The sequence below is a fragment of the Esox lucius genome, chromosome 1 (assembly GCF_011004845.1).
Source record: "Esox lucius isolate fEsoLuc1 chromosome 1, fEsoLuc1.pri, whole genome shotgun sequence".
NCBI lineage: Eukaryota > Metazoa > Chordata > Actinopteri > Esociformes > Esocidae > Esox > Esox lucius.
Window position 1 is genome coordinate 28,722,516 of NC_047569.1, and position 17,111 is coordinate 28,739,626.

The 17,111-nt window shown below is 44.0% G+C and overlaps 1 protein-coding gene across 1 annotated transcript; it reads left to right on the forward strand.

The window, feature by feature from the left end:
• The first annotated feature begins 10,045 nt into the window (after positions 1-10,045).
• mpzl3 (myelin protein zero-like 3) lies at positions 10,046-16,908 on the forward strand. Its single transcript, XM_010870838.5, has 6 exons — positions 10,046-10,433; positions 11,760-11,926; positions 14,964-15,177; positions 15,647-15,803; positions 16,409-16,475; positions 16,648-16,908. The coding sequence occupies exons 1-6, from the start codon at positions 10,367-10,369 to the stop codon at positions 16,726-16,728; spliced, it is 753 nt and encodes a 250-aa protein (XP_010869140.1). The 5' UTR covers positions 10,046-10,366; the 3' UTR covers positions 16,729-16,908.
• The last annotated feature ends 203 nt before the right edge of the window (positions 16,909-17,111 follow it).

Here is a 17,111-nt window from a genome sequence, read left to right on the forward strand (position 1 = left end):
TTTACAGTTCTTTTATTTTTTACATGATTGTGCTTTTTTTGAGGAGTTGGGAAATGTGTTTTTATGTTTCCAAATTTTCGACTTGGCGCCTGATGAGTAAGAACTAGATTTTCCTGTAATTTATAACACACAAATGTAACATGTTGGTTTTGTCGAGGTTTTATAATGAATGTGCCTTCTACTGAATTATTGCTGGTCTTGAAGCGTGATAATGGTGGCAGCTTGACTGGTTGTTAAGAGCGTTGTGTCACTAAAGAAAAGGTTTCTTGGATCAAATCCCAGAGTAATGTGGTAATGTGCAAGAAATCTGTTGTTTAGCCGTTGACCGCGCAGGTGACCCAAATTGCACCAGGGTCACTGTCAATAATGGCTTATCCTCTTGCTGTAACCTCACTCTCTGTGGCTGTCTCAGGGACACGTTCATATCACACCTGTGTAATTTCATTTGTAACACGCCTAGTGAAAGACACATGTACACAAACACCTTTCCAAACTGCAGATGGTTGGTAAATAAATAAATGTCATTAGAAAGAAAATGGTACCACAAAAAGGAGTAAATGCAGATGAGAAATACCATGTACAAGTGTGAAAAAGATCAAAAAGCCCTGATCGTTATTATTATTATGGTCACGTGTGTCTGAAGTTTGAAAACGATGATTGCTGCTGACATCACATCCATGGTAGGTAGCCGCGAAGCGTCCATCTCATCTATCATGCACTGCTATTGATCCTGTGTGGTCCCTGGTGGTCTGTTAGACGTTTGCATGCGATGCCCGTGCATTCACTGGTAACTACCGTTGATCGATTGTGTTGTGTTGTTTGAGCTGTTGCCGTGAATTGCCTGTGCGTGGGTCTGCAGGTTGTGTGTTTGTACGTGCTTGTTAGATGACAGGGCTTGTGTGTGCGTGCGTGTGTGCGTGCGTGCGTGCATTGATCAAAGTCTGGTACTTCCTGACTGACAGAGCAGGGAGGGGCCATTTACAGGGATACTGCTCTAAAAAGGAGGCAGAAAAAATCCAATGATCCAAGATAAATGGAATGAAAAGGCCTCTCTTCACTATATCTGGGTTCCAGGTGATAATCCTCTCAAAGCCGGGTTCACCCGTCATTCCATCACTTAATCATCTCTGGAGGTTGGGAGTTAACAGATTTTTCCTCCAAATGTCTGGGAGAAACACAGAACACTGGGTCAAGTGACTACTCACTGGTTAGCCTGTGAAGGATTGTGAGTCAGTGTCACGGTATGATTGCTGGGATTTCCTGTTGAGGCAATCATTATTAGGCTCCACCCATACATTTGCATATGAACTAATTTATTGTTTTGATCATAGTTTAGTTTTCTGTTTTGCATGTACTTATACTGAGTAATACTTCAGTATCTTAAAAAACGTATTACTTAGTTATACATACAGAATCGGAAATCGGATAAAGAGTTTTATTGCAGAGTAAGTTTCACAACAAAATACCAATTAGTTCTGGTCTGTTGATGCAGCAAAAAACTAATAAATTACTAAACATATACTACAAAATATGTAAGATGCAAGAAATGTCCAGTTGAGGGTTGTGTGTGTATGTGTGGAGGGTTATAGATTTGTCCAGTTGAGGGTTGTGTGTGTGTATGTGGGGAGGGTTATAGATTTGTCCAGTTGAGGGTTGTGTGTGTGTATGTGGGGAGGGTTATAGATTTGTCCAGTTGAAGTTGTGTGTGTGTATGTGGGGAGGGTTATAGATTTGTCCAGTTGAAGTTGTGTGTGTATGTGGGGAGTGGTCATAGATTTGTCCAGTTGAGGGTTGTGTGTGTATGTGGGGAGGGTTATAGATTTGTCCAGTTGAGGGTTGTGTGTGTGTATGTGGGGAGGGTTGTGTGTGTGTATGTGGGGAGGGTTATAGATTTGTCCAGTTGAGGGTTGTGTGTGTGTATGTGGGGAGTGGCCTGTAGTCAGTTTGGCTCTGGGGGCATGTTCCTGAGGCCTACTGCTGTAGGGAAGAAACTGTTCTTGTGTTGAGAAGTTTTGGTCCTGATTCATTTGTGCTCAAAAGTTTGCATACCCTTGGAGAATGGGTAATATATGTACCATTTGTAAAGAAAACATGAGTGAGCAGGCAAAACACATGTATTTTATTTACATAACAGAATGGCACAATCATAAAACAAAACATGCTGTATATTTCCCCCTTTAGCATCAATGACAGCGTGCAGTCTTTTGTAAAAGTTGTCTATGAGGCCCCGAATTCTTGCAGGTGGTATAGCTGCCCATTCATCTTGGTAAAATGCCTCCAGGTCATGCAAAGTCTTTGGTTGTCTTGCATAAACCGCACGTTTGAGATATCCCCAGAGTGTCTCGATGATATTAAGGTCAGGCGACTGTGATGGCCACTCCAGAACCTTCACCTTTTTCTGCTGTAACCACTGGAGGGTCAACTTGGCCATGTGCTTAGGGTTATCGTGCTGGAAAGTCCAAGGGCGTCCCATTTTGTGCAGAAGAATACATATTGTCTGCCTGTATTTTCTAATAAAATGCTACATTCATCTTGCCATCAATTTTCACAAGATTCCCCATGCCTTTAGAGCTCACACACCCCCAAAACAACAGCTCAGTGCATCCATGTGAGAACTAACAAACACATTGACTATTTATACACAGACACTAATTGGAATATAAAAAGACACAGGTGTGGAAAATTCATCTTTAACTGCCATTTTCACTTGTGTGTGTCACCAAACATTCAAGGGTATGTAAACGTTTGATCTGGGCCATTTGGGTGATTTCTGTAATCATTATGATTTAAAAAGGAGCCAAACAACAATGTCATAATACATTATTTTATATGATCACTATCCTTAAATAAAATACGTTTTGTTGGCATGATCAGTCCTATTTTCAAAATCAATGGCAAAATCTCATAATTTCTGCCAGGGTACGCAAACTTATGAACACAACTGTAGACCTCAACCTTCTACCAGAGGGGACGGTTCTGTATGGTCCATTTCCAGAGCGAGAGGGATCAGCTCCAATTGTTGTCGCTCACCTCCGCGTCCTGGAGGTGTGTAGGTCTCGTAGAGCCGGCAGATTGCAGCCGATCACCCCGCTCTGCAGGGATGGTTTGGAAATCTTTCAACCCGGTTTCCATTGTCTTTTGTCAAACAGCTCTCCGACTGGGATATAGCCAAAACCTTTGTTAAAATCAGACTGGCAGCGTTCCCTAGGGTGGTGTGGCGGGGCTGCTTCCTCCGGTCCTCATACAAAGAACCCGTCCCAGTGCTCTTCCATCAGAAATGCCTGATAACATGCACTGAACAAAATTATAAATGCAACACTTTTGTTTTTGCCCCCATTTATCATGAGCTGAACTCAAAGATCTAAGACTTTCTCTATGTACACAAAAGGCCTATTTCTCTCAAATATTGTTCACAAATCTGTCTAAATCTGTGTTAGTGAGCACTCCTCCTTTGCTGAGATAATCTATCCACCTCACAGGTGTGGCATATCAAGATGCTGATTAGACAGCATGATTATTGCACAGGTGTGCCTTAGGCTGACAATAAAAGGCCACTCTAAAAAGTTTCACTGTATTGGGGGGGTCCGAAAACCAGTCAGTATCTGGTGTGACCACCATTTGCCTCACGCAGTGCAACACATCTCCTTCACATAGGTTGTTAATTGTGGCCTGTGGAATGTTGGTCCACTCCTCTTCAATGGCTGTGCGAAGTTGCTGGATATTGGCAGGACCTGGAACATGCTGTCGTATATGTTGATCCAGAGCATCCCAAACCTGCTCAGTGGGTAACATGTCTGGTGAGTATGCTGGCCATGCAAGCACTGGGATGTTTTCAGCTTCCAGGAATTGTGTATAGATCCTTGCAACATGGTGTTGTGCATTATCATGCTGCAACATGAAGTGATGGTCACAACAATGGGCCTCAGGATCTCATCACGGTATCTCTGTGCATTCAAAATGCCATCAATAAAATGCACCTGTGTTCATTGTCCATAACACACGCCTGCCCATACCGTAACCCCGGTCGGTTCTGCAGTCAGGTCAAAACCCCGATGAGGACGACAAGCATGCAAATGAGCTTCCCTGACACGGTTTCTGACAGTTTGTGTAGAAATTCTTCGGTTCTGCAAACTGATTGTTGCAGCAGCTGTCTGGGTGGCTGGTCTCAGACGATCTTGGAGGTGAAGATGCTGGATGTGGAGGTCCTGGGCTGGTGTGGTTACACGTGGTCTGCGGTTGTGAGGCTGGTTGGATGTACTGCCAAATTCTCTGAAACGCCTTTGGAGACGACTTATGGTAGAGAAATTAACATTAAATTCACAGGCAACAGGTCTGGTGGACATTCCTGCAGTCAGCATGCCAATTGCACGCTCCCTTAAAACTTGCAACATCTGTGGCATTGTGCTGTGTGATGGAACTGCACATTTTAGAGTGGCTTTTTATTGTGGCCAGCCTAAGGCACACCTGTGCAATCAATCAAATCAATCAATCAAATGTATTTTATAAAGCCCTTTTTACATCAGCAGTTGTCACAAAGTGCTTTTACAAAACACCTGGCCTTAAACCCCAAGGAGCAAACAACAGTAGTGTTGAATTCCAGTGGCTAGGAAAAACTCCCTAAGTTTTGTATATATACACTCCAATAATCATGCTGTCTAATCAGCATCTTGATATGCCACACCTGTGAGGTGGATGGATTATCTTAGCAAAGGAGAAGTGCTCACTAACACAGATTTAGACAGATTTGTGAACAGTATTTGAGAGAAATGGGCCTTTTGTGTACATAGAGAAAGTCTTAGATCTTTGAGTTCAGCTTATGATAAATGGGGGCAAAAACAAAAGTGTTGCGTTTATTATTTTGTTCAGTGTATATATACAGTATCTCACAAAACTGAGTACACCTCTCACATTTTTATAAATATTTGAGTTTATCTTTTCACTGAAGAAATTACACTTTGCTACAATGTAAAGTAGTGAGTGTACAGCTTGTATAACAATGTAAATTTGCTGTCCCCTCAAAATAACACAAGACACAGCTATTAATGTCTAAACCGCTGGCAACAAAAGTGAGTACACCCCTAAGTGAAAATGTCCAAATTGGGCCCAAAGTGTCAATATTTTGTGAGGCCACCATCATTTTCCAGCACTGCCTTAACCCTCTTGGGCAAGGAGTTCAATAGAGCTTTTACAGGTTGCCACTGGAGTCCTCTTCCACTCCTCCATGATGACATCACGGAGCTGGTGGATGTTAGAGACCTTGCACTCATTTTGAGGATGCCCCACAGATTCTCAATAGGGTTTAGGTCTGGAGACATGCTTGGCCAGTCCATCACCTTTACCCTCAGCTTCTTTAGCAAGGCAGTGGTCGTCTTGGAGGTGTGTTTGGGGTCTTTATCATGTTTGAATACAGCCCTGCGGCCCAGTCTCTGAAGGGAGGGGATCATGCTGTGCTTCAGTATGTCACAATAAATGTTGGCATTCATGGTTCCCTCAATGAACTGTGGCTCCCCAGTACCGGCAGCACTCATGCAGCTCCAGACCATGACACTCCCACCACCATGCTTGACTGTAGGCAAGACACACTTGTCTTTGTACTCCTCACCTGGTTGCCGCCACACACACTTGACACCATCTGAACCAAATAATTGTATCTTGGTCTCATCAGACCACATGACGTGGTTGCAGTAATCCATGTCCTTAGTCTGCTTGTCTTCAGCAAACTGTTTGCGGGCTTTCTTGTGCATCATCTTTAGAAGAGGCTTCCTTCTGGGACAACAGCCATTCAGACCAATTTGATGCAGTGTGCGACGTATGGTCTGAGCACTGACAGGCTGACCCCCCACCCCTTAAATCTCTGCAGCAATGCTGGCAGCACTCATACATATGTTTCCCAAAGACAACCTCTGGATATGATGCTGAGCACGTGCACTCAACTTCTTTGGTCGACCATGGCGAGGCCTGTTCTGAGTGGAACCTGTCCTATTAAACCGCTGTATGGTCTTGGCCACCGTGCTGCAGCTCAGTTTCAGGGTCTTGGCAATCTTCTTATAGCCTAGGCCATCTTTATGTAGACCAACAATTCTTTTTTCAGATCCTCAGAGAGTTCTTTGCCATGAGGTGCCATGTTGAACTTCCAGTGACCAGTATGAGGGAGTGTGTGAGCGATGACACACCTGCTCCCCATTAACACCTGAGACCTTGTCACACTAACGAGTCCCATGACACCGGGGAGGGAAAATGGCTAATTGGCCCCAATTTCAACATTTTCACTTAGGGGTGTACTCACTTTTGTTGCCAGCGGTTTAGACATTAATGGCTGTGTCTTGTATTATTTTGAGGGGACAGCAAATGTACACTGGTATACAAGCTGTACACTCACTACTGTACATTGTAGCAAAGAGTCATTTCTTCAATGTTGTCACATGAAAAGATATACTCAAATATTTACAAAAATGTGAGGGGTGTACTCACTTTTGTGAGATACTTATACTGTATATTTTTTAAAACATGTCCTGCATTATTGGACAGGGAAGATGGTGGAGAGTTTTTTGCTGAATCAGCAGTGGGCCAGATTCCAGTACTGCAGTGGTAGTCTGTATGTGCACGGGAGACCCCCACCCCCTCCGGACCACGTTGCCCCGTCAGGACGCATGAAGACACATCCACATGAAATGAAAAACAGGGCCGTGGTGTCTGAGGTATCGACCCGGTTTCCACAGACCGACACACAAACCTCTGTTCAAACAGACGTAGACATATCTGCGGTCCAGTTGTGTTGAGGGGGACAAAAAAGGTCTCAGCCGCAATACGTTGAAGCCATTTAGCCGACATCCTTGCCCGAGAGCGACTTACAGTAGTTAGTGCACACAGTTCCAACATAAGCCCGTGTGGGAATCAAACCCAGAGCACCATGCTCTAAAGACTGAGCTGCACGGGACATTCCCGTGTTCGTATCAGCAACTTACAGGGTCAAACTGGGCTGGGCATGTGGTTACCGGAGCTGTATTGTACATGGGAATGTAACGGCACACCTGAACGGAAGGTTTGTCTTGCGAGTGATATTGAAAATTGTGCACTCTATCTGCATCATGCTGTGAGGAGACAGGAGCGAAATAGGATTCCATTTGTCACAGGGAGAGTCTACCTTATGAATCCAAGTGTATTGTCCACAGTAGCATTTCAGGACAGATGTTGATTATTGACTATGCCGTTCTTTCCGTTTGACAGTTTTCAACAGCCAGTCGTGTTTGCGCGCTACCTCAGAGGTTTCTATTCGCATCGGGGAGATAATTTCATTTACCAGAGCTTGAAAAGAAGACTGTGTTACTTTTCATTGCGGCTGATTCACATGCACCCAGATAATCAGATGGCCGTTCATTAGATTCCCACGTGTTGAAATGTGAAGAATCGTCCCTCTGTCAGCTGTATTGGCCATGGAGACACAGTGGTAAGTGGGGCGCCATTCATTCTTGCTGGGAAGATAGAGCTGAAATGCACACTACTGTATTAAGTGAAGGCCTGTCTGTGCATGCACGTCACAAAGCACAAAGCAGCACTGTTGGAGACCAAATAAGAAAGGGCCTACAATAACCAGGATCCTTCATGTTCTCACCTTGAAACTCAAGCCATGTAGAAATCTGTAGGGTAAAGATAAAGTGAACACGAAGGTAAACTGTGGAAGAAAAATATCTCCCCATTAAAGCTGCTATCAGAAATCAAAACGATAACAAAGCATTTTTCCTGGCCCTGAACCTGAGACTAAAATGTTTTTCATTCTTTTTCTACTTTCCCTAATTTGCAATATCCAATTATATCTACAGCCCTATCTCTATGCAACTGCTTCCAATGCCAGTTCTGGAGAGTTGAAGATCGTGGCAAACCTTCCTCCTAGGCATCTGTGCCACGCCAGGCAGTTCTTTTTTTTTTTCACACTGTGCTTCCAACCAGGAGGTCAAGTGGGTCAACACATGTGAGGCCATGCTCAGGGTTGCCCAAGCGGCCTGATAAAGTTCCTGGCGTGCAATAAGTTCCTGGGGTCCTCTCGGTCAGCCACTCTTCAGCTTTTAGCACAGTCAAAGTTTCAACCATGACCAGAGTTGAATAGCCATGTAATTTTCAGGGTGTTGTTGCGACTACAAAGATGTAGCCTAACAACATTAGTCATTTATGAAGGTAATTTCTTCTTTCTCTCTTTCAGGACCTCAATTGGTATCTCAACTTAAGAGTAAGAACAGCCTAGTACTATAGACCAGGTCTAATTATGAAATGTGATTGTGAATCAGCAGTTTTTTGCAATGTCACTAAATTAGCTGACAATTACTGTAGCTAAAACACTACACTACACTACATGGGCAGTACCCAGGTGGTAAGGAATAGTAAGGATTACCCAAGTGTCAAGATTTCCAAATAATTTAAAAAACAAAAAGATAAACAGTATGTACAACTTACTATATTTCATTTCTGATCGACAGGAAGACATTTTCTGAGGTTTTTTTTCTTTTTACTTTCGTGCTGCCTCCCTTTTCTCTGCCCACCCACTGACTTTCTGCTCGCACCAAACACGTGTTTCTCCTTCTGCGCCAAGCCAGGTGCGCACTCAATGACCGGAGGACTGAAGGGTTAATAGAGATGTTAAAACTTAATGTTGAATGAAATCACTCTGGAATTCACAGTGAGTCTTTGGCAAGCAAGACAGTGTGTCCTGAGTCACATGATGTTTTAAATGACACAGTGGAAGTTATATGCATTTTTGTGCCAAGGCTGTGTGAATTATCTGGAAGTCTGTCATGATAGTAGAACTGAGGCCGACCAGCAACTGCTTTCCAGTGGGAGAACGCAAAAGAGGTTTTTTGAGCTACACACCAAATAGTTTTTTGTCTGACCACTCACTCCCCCTTGTGGACATTTCCAAAGACAAGCTCCGGATGGCCACGCCTCACTCATCCTGCTGATGTATTCAAGTGAACTGAGCTAGCCGCCCATAACCCTGCAAGGTAAAGACACGAACATTGTAAACATGTTTGATACAGTATGTGCATTCATGAAGTAGATGAAACTGCGGGAGGGCAAATGTGAAGAGGGGGATGTCATTTGTTTCAAGCAACTTGACACATGCCTCTCTAAACGATAATGTTGACAAAGCTTCTATAGTCTAGTACCAAGAGTAAGCTCACATTTATCTAAACTGAAACAAGTCTGTTGAACTCAAATGGGTGCATAATCCCTCAATTGACATTACCAACAAAAATATTCTGACCAGACTGCAGGAAAATCCTCTGGATGTGTCCGTAAAGATGAGGTAGGCAAAGGCTGTCATAGTTCTGTTGTGATGTGGAGGATTATCCTGATTTGGAGAAAACATGCGCCTTTTGGATCGATATACCTCTGTGAGGTGATATTTTCCCCTAAGACTGTAATCAACACCGAGCGCAGGAACACACACACACACACACACACACACACACACACACACGAGTTGGAGGAAAGTCTGAGTTAATCTGTAACTGAGTGAGATTATGAGTGAGAGACAGTTTCTCATTGATTTGTGAGTCCACATGTGCCATCACACGCCGATACATGGGTTAGTTTTGGAAGTAGGTCTACCTGTATGACATTTGTTTTTTGTTTTGCATTACTGTTGTAGTCAAATATGATTGATATTAAACCTAATTTAGCCACATTTCAGCAAGAATTTCATGAATCACTTTGGCATTTCTCTCATCAGAGGGCCATACTGAAGTTGTTCTGGGGTACAAGATTCTAGACAATATCAGCACCTATTTTAATCATGGCTGATTATTGACCACATGTGGGCACATGCCCACCGCCCTGAACTCAAGGGGGCCCCCAATGATTTTGTTAGTCATTCTTACTCACAGTAATATAGCGTCATAGAGTCATGGTAAAATGTGTAGGACTGCAGAAAACAAATAGTAAAAATATAAATCTCCAGCGTAATAAGGAGCCCAATCATTTTAAGCAGTGGGCCGAAAACAAATCTTGCGTTGGGTCCCCAAAAGGCTAAACCCAGCCCTGTAGGTGGCCTTAAAAGTAAACAGAATGTATTTGTGAAATGTTTAACTGGAGTGATGAAATTATTTGCAGTGGGAGCTCGACGTCATTGTTGGGTGTGTTTCAGAAGTTCATTGCTTGTCTTTTTTATTAAATGAAACACCATTATATAATACAATGCCAGACCAGGCAGTCATAGGTACTTCCTGAAACACCTGTTTCTCAGGTAGCGACAGACACAGCCGAGCAGCTAATGACTGACGAAAACATGGACGACAAATACCCGAAAATAACATTTTAACGAGATTACAATTTATTCGCTCGTTTTCTAAATTCCCTACGTCATTGTACGAAAATGGTTCGACAACGAAGGAGTATACGTTTGAACATGGTTTTGCTGCTGTATTTAATGGTTTGTTTTGGTGAGTACAACTGTTATCGTCGAGCTCGTTCTCAAAGTCACAGATCGACTGTTAAGCGACATTATGACAAACCCAACTTTCTAGTTACTTTATAGAATTCCGAATGTATCCTCAATCGTCCACACCTATGCTACAGTTTTTTTTTTACTTAGTTTATTGTTGTGACTTATTATGAATTATTATAATAAGTCACATGTTTACTTTAAACGGTGCTGTTAACGTTTATTGTTGTGACTTATTATGAATTATTATAATAAGTCACATGTTTACTTTAAACGGTGCTGTTAACGTTACATATCAGTCTTCCATTTGTTTTTACTAGAAATATTTCGATTAGGCTGCTCATTTAGTTATAGATACCCCGTAATTATTTGTAGCTTATGCAGTGTGTTCACAACAAACCAAAATGTACTGGTAAGATTCATGAGACCCACCAAAACTACAGATTTATTTGAGTGTTCCCATGCTTTTCAATGATTCATATTCTGATATTCACTGGTTGAATAGTAGGAGTCTCAGAGCTGTTTCCTGTATCGATGACACTATGTGTATATTAGTCGCCTCAGTGGACTGCCAACTTCCCCATCAACAATTATAATGTGAACAATCAAGTCTCTTCTGCCCCAACATCTTTATTTAGCTTGATAACATTAGCCTGATTTTTAGATCATGCAGATATTTGTAGATCACATTATGCATGGTGTCTATGTCTCTCGATCTTCTCTAAGTCATTTAGTAGACACTTATCTAAAGCCTACATTTTCATATTTCCTTTCTTACTGGTTTCCAGTGGGAATCGAACCCACAGCCCTGTCTTGTGCATACCAACTGAGCTTTAGTTGTTGAAAACAGCTGTACAGAAGCTTAAAACCATCTTCACTGGCTCCAATTCATATAATTGTCATTGGAATGTGAATTGCACTGCGTTGGTTGGAGATGGACAATACACTATTGAATCTATGATGTGGGTCTATTCAGAATTAAAACAACATAATTAACATGATGGCCTATCTGTAAAACCTGGAAGCATAATGAAGCTCATCAAGCTAAACAGGGCTACTACTTTTGCCTGCCTATCCAGGAAGTGTAGTTCATGTTACATTTGTACATAATTTGTTATGGAAATCATTTAACAATCAGTGTGTAGGAATAGCAGTGTGCTTGAGAATATCACAGGCAGGGGGTTATGAGTAGAACAGATGGATAGGGGAGAGGAAGGTGCACCTGGGTTTTGTTCCCAGTTGTACTTCAAGAAACTGGTTTTGTGTTCCTCCTTATTGTGCCTACATCATCTGCACCCCCCCCCTCCCACCCTCTGCTTCTCAGTGCCTTGCCCGGTGTCATCCATAACGGTCACTTCCCCTCCGGAAGTCCACGCCGTGAGGGGCGATGACGTCACCCTGACCTGCACCTTCGCCTCCAGCAGCCACGCCACAAGCCGCATGTCTGTGGACTGGTCCTACAGACATCTGACCGATGGCCCCACGCAGACTGTAAGAACCCTGCCGCTGAGAAAACATGTTATATTGAGTGGATTGTTGACTGAAACACAGGCCTTCAACACTGCACTTCTTATGTTATGTTAACTGTATTTAATTAGTTTTTTTTCCCCCTGAGATGTGTTGTCAGTGATCTTCTGCTTTATTGGAGGGGAAGGTGGTTAAAGACAGAGCCGACAGATTTTGGTCTGAAAGGGAAGTGGGTCAGGTTTGAACCCACGATGCAGCTGTACATGTGCACTGGAAGCAGTGGCTTCGGTTAGAACACCCGTTAACTGTATTTCCAGTGTAGCCTAAATACCCCTTGGGAATATGACTCAGGAACCTATCAGAATCCTTCCTCCTCAGTGGTGGTAAATCCTTGGTTAATCCATGGTGAATGTATGGCTGGAGCTGGAAGTGGCAAGGCCACGTCTCAACGACCCAAAGCTCCCCTCGAATTTGATTTCCCTGCTGATACTCTGAGCAGCTGACCGCGTAAGTGTTTAACTCCATTTGGAGGGCAGATAACGTATGTACTGTGCGATTGTTGGAATACCACATCCTACAGGAGCACTCCGCGCTAAGTGAGGGCTAAAGTGTGTTGGTTCCCATGATGGAGTGATAGGAACAGCTGGGCTGGCCACTAGGCTGTGGTATTCAGGCCTTACTGACATGATTGTCTGCTGATAGAGTAGGCTGTTATGTCACAAACTCCTTATCTTAGGGGTGTGTTGGCTCGGCTGAATGAGCGTACCGTTTGGGTTGGGCAATGTCAGACGTGCCTTTATTTTAATTCCGTTATTTACTTGAACAAGTTTGTGCAAATGTCTGTATGCTGCATAGCCCAACAAGGCTAGCCAATAGAACACAGCCACCAAGCACATTTACTTTCCATCCAATTTCATTAGCGGATTTGGCCTCTTTTATTGCCCCAATCATATATCAAAAGACACTATGAGTAAGCATCTGAAAACTCAGTCAGAAATATAATTTACCAGTGAAGGCTTGCAACCTAGGAATTGGTGGAAGGCTTCAGTCTCCATGCATATTCATCAATATATTGATGCAAATTAATTTCCAGTATTGAAAAAGATTGAAATGTCCAATCAATCACACGTGGCAACAAATAGCGACTGAGGCTTGATTGAATTCCTTTGAATGACACTGACTTAACAAGTCAGTCAAAGCCCCGTACAAGACATGAGCAAATCAATTGAATATCCGTTTTAGTGCAGTTGGCTATGATCCACTAGGATTTTATTCTGTCAGTTACTGCTGTTACAGAAACCACAAAGCTTTTAACCACAGGCCCTAACACCTGCACCCTGAGAGCAGGTTTCCCAGACCAAGATTAGTACTGGATTGAAATGAAAAATCTCCATTTAATGGGGCTTTGGGACTCCCTTGTGGTGCTGTGGTCTAAGGCATTGCATTGCAGACATGTCCACCAGAGCCTAGGTTTGGGCCTTGACTCCGCTACTGGCCAGCTTACTGCCGGGAGTCTCAAGCAGCAGTGCATATCTGCTGGCATCCCTGGGTTGGGGAGGCATTGTCGATAGGGATTTCCTTGACTCGTGGTGCTTAAGCAACTCCTTCAGTTGACCGTGTGTCTGCTAGCTGGACTAAGGTTATTCAATGAGGGCGTGGCCTCATGTGCAGATTCTATTCCCTTTCTGGTTGAACAAGCAGTGTCAAAAGAAACACAACTTGTAGTTTGAACTGGTGCGACATGTCTCAACAAAGATGCATGTTGTGATTTTCAACTCTCCTGAAAACGGTTGTCGTGCTTCAGTGACTTATCAACAAATTTTAGAGGGGGAAATACGTTTTAGGCCAGGATCAGCCGTTACCTGGGTTTAAAATCTGTCAGTGAGTTTGAAACGGAATTGAAATCTGATTCAGCAGAGTGTGGCTGTATGTAATGTCCTGAAGACTAGGTGTAACCCAGGTTGTCCCAGACAGGCCTGCTGTATGCCTGTCTGAGTTGACTTTGTGTAGTGCTTAGGTTTGCTGTGTGACTTCAGCCCTCAACTCCATGTGTGCCTTCTCTAATTCTTCTGGGGTGAAAAAGTAAGAAAGCAAGTCCAATTCACTAACAGCTACTTTGGAGAGGTTTGTGACAACCTGGAGACTCATCTCCCTCAAACGTGTACAATTCACCAAACATTTTACAGACATCTTCTCATCAGGATTACTTCAAGTACCCAGAGTATTCTCAGATGTTATCATCTAATGAGCACAGTAAATTTAATGTCAGCAGTATATTGTTTTTATTCAGTCTTGTGTCAGGTGTTCATCTATTTTCCCATAACATCTCCAAACTGTTTCCTGTCCATTGTTACCATAGCATGCATGCGTTTGTCGCGCTCCATCTGTGAGAGATGTTTCAGTGTATCCCTAATATATATAAAGGCCAATTCCCACCAGTGTACAGGGTCACCAGGCCTAAGGTGTGATTGACTTTGCATATTTATTTCTTGCATGGTTTATTTCCAAAGTGGCACATTTCTTCAATGTGGCACTTTGACATGTCTCTCACGTTTCTCTTTGTCTGAACATGTCTGTCTGAGGGGTGAGGCACGATTTTATATAGCCTGTTTTAGCTTCTTACCCCGTTCAAAACCAGTCCATATGTTGAGAAACACTAATGGAGAAGCAGTATTGCTGTTGTTGTCACTAATCTTAAACCCGGACCTGTCCTAAAGCTAAACCCGGACCTGTCCTAAAGCTAAACCCGGACCGGTCCTAAAGCTAAACCCGGACCGGTCCTAAAGCTAAACCCGGACCGGTCCTAAAGCTAAACCCGGACCGGTCCTAAAGCTAAACCCGGACCGGTCCTAAAGCTAAACCCGGACCGGTCCTAAAGCTAAACCCGGACCGGTCCTAAAGCTAAACCCGGACCGGTCCTAAAGCTAAACCCGGACCGGTCCTAAAGCTAAACCCGGACCTGTCCTAAAGCTAAACCCGGACCTGTCCTAAAGCTAAACCCGGACCTGTCCTAAAGCTAAACCCGGACCTGTCCTAATAATTTCATCTCTTCATTTCCCAGTTCTTCCACTTCTCTTCCTTGGCGTTCCCTCCGCAGGAGGGACAGTTTGTCGGGCGTGTGAGGTGGTCGGGTAGCCCAGCCCGTGGCGTGGCTACAATCCAACTCCTCAATGCCTCCCTCAGCGACAACGGCACCTATTTCTGCTCCGTCAGGAACCCCCCTGACGTCCATGGCTCCCCCACCTCGCAGACTGTCCTCACTGTGACGCCCAAGGGTAAGCAAGGCCTGTGGGTGGAGGACTAGACTTTGGGTGCTGATTATTCAGTTTTTCGATTTTGAACACATTTTATTCAGAGTGAGGTAATCGCCATGGGTTCTGATTTGGTTATTTCAGATATAGGAGTTTAGGGTTGTTTAGTGAAGGTGATTTTTTTTTTTTTTTTGACAGCACCCCATTTATGTTGAACATTCGGGTTGCGGAATTGTGGAGCTGTAATATTTATTTTTCATTGGGCAGCAAAACTACAACATTGGTAGTCTAGTCAGTTCCCATGATGCCTTTTTATATCCTTATTGATTAAGGTATGCGTGCATTATAGATTGAGTCATCTCTTATTTATTTTGAACGTTAAAACGTTTTTGTGGGTTTACTTACTTACAAAGAGACGATGGAATTATGAATCTCCACTGTGTGCTGACACCAGGTGTGAACAAGGTCACAGTGAACCCTCTGATCTCCACAGTGCCTGCAGTTCGTTTCTCAGACGTGGCGGTGCTGTTAGCCTTCATCCTGTTGCCTTCCGCGGTCATTGCCCTGGTTCTGCTAGGTCGCATGTGCTGCCCTGTGGAGGACGAAAACCAAGCCAAGGGTTACCGCTCCCCCATCGAGGTCACACCCGGGTGAGTGAATTGACTCCTCAGTTGGTGCATTGGGTCTCCAGGGCATCGTTGGACTAAGGGGGAGATCTTGATTGCATACTCCACACGTCCTCTCTCCTCTTCTCAAAAACAATTAAGGGGGAGGTGAGAGACCTCTGCCTGGTTCATCCAATGGTTTCGGGAGGAGGACAAGCAGGGAGGACCCTTGGAGTTTGTTATTGACATCTTCCTGCTGAAAAATGGCTTTTTTAGGAGTGAAATGGTTTCTAGTCACGGGAGCCCCATCCCCGGCGTGCCCCATCCCCGGCGTGCCCCATCCCCGGCGTGCCCCATCCCCGGCGTGCCCCGTCCCCGGCGTGCCCCGTCCCCGGCGTGCTTAAAGCACACTGACTCTTTCTCAATGAATCACTCAAATTCTATGCATCCTCTTTTTCAAATGCACTGGAGGAGAGAAGATCTGATGGGAGAGAACTTGGACCTTCTCTTCCAATACTGAGAAGGAGGCGAGGAGAGAGGATTTGGGGAAAGATTAATTGAGTTATAGCACTAAGCAAATATGGCAAATGGCCAACGCTGACCCTTTGGCTACATTATGATTCATGTGGTCTCTTTCGTCTACCTGACAGAGAGGAGTCTGACCTCAGGAATGCCCATGACAAGAAGAGTACGACATGCTGCGACCTACATATGCTGGTTTGGCACCTTTTCTTTGACTTTTTTTTTTTTTTTTTTACTTATGAATTAATTAGCGCCGAATGTCTCGCCTGATCAATTTCATACTGTAAATTTTACATGCCGTCTACCTCTGACAATACGAGGTGTCCATTCAATATTTATCTGTAACCCCACTTATTTTTTCCCCTAGGATTCCGACTACGATGAGGATTACTACATCGAAAAGGAGGGGCCCACTAAGGGGGGTGCCATGGCCGAGTCTCAGTGCTAGTGACCCCTAGTGGCAGAGGTCTGCAACCGTGGCAGGCAATGGGAGGGGTTGTCTGGAATGCTCACACACTGTTTATTGAAAATGCTAGCGTTCCTGGACTTGGTTCGGTGGAGGCGGGTGAAAGAACTGGGTGGGCTGGTCTGTGTACTTAACAAACACACACACACACACACACACACACTCACTCCTTGCTCTCATTAATGGTCCACTGCTGATACTGCTGGTGGGGTCACTGAGTTCTGTACTTGACACACATACACGAGAGAGCACGCACGCACGCACGCACGCACGCACGCAAGCGCACAGACCTGAGGGTGTAGCAGTATAATTTCAACAGTCGTTGACTTTCCTATGAAGAAATGTATATTACTAATTTATTGTTT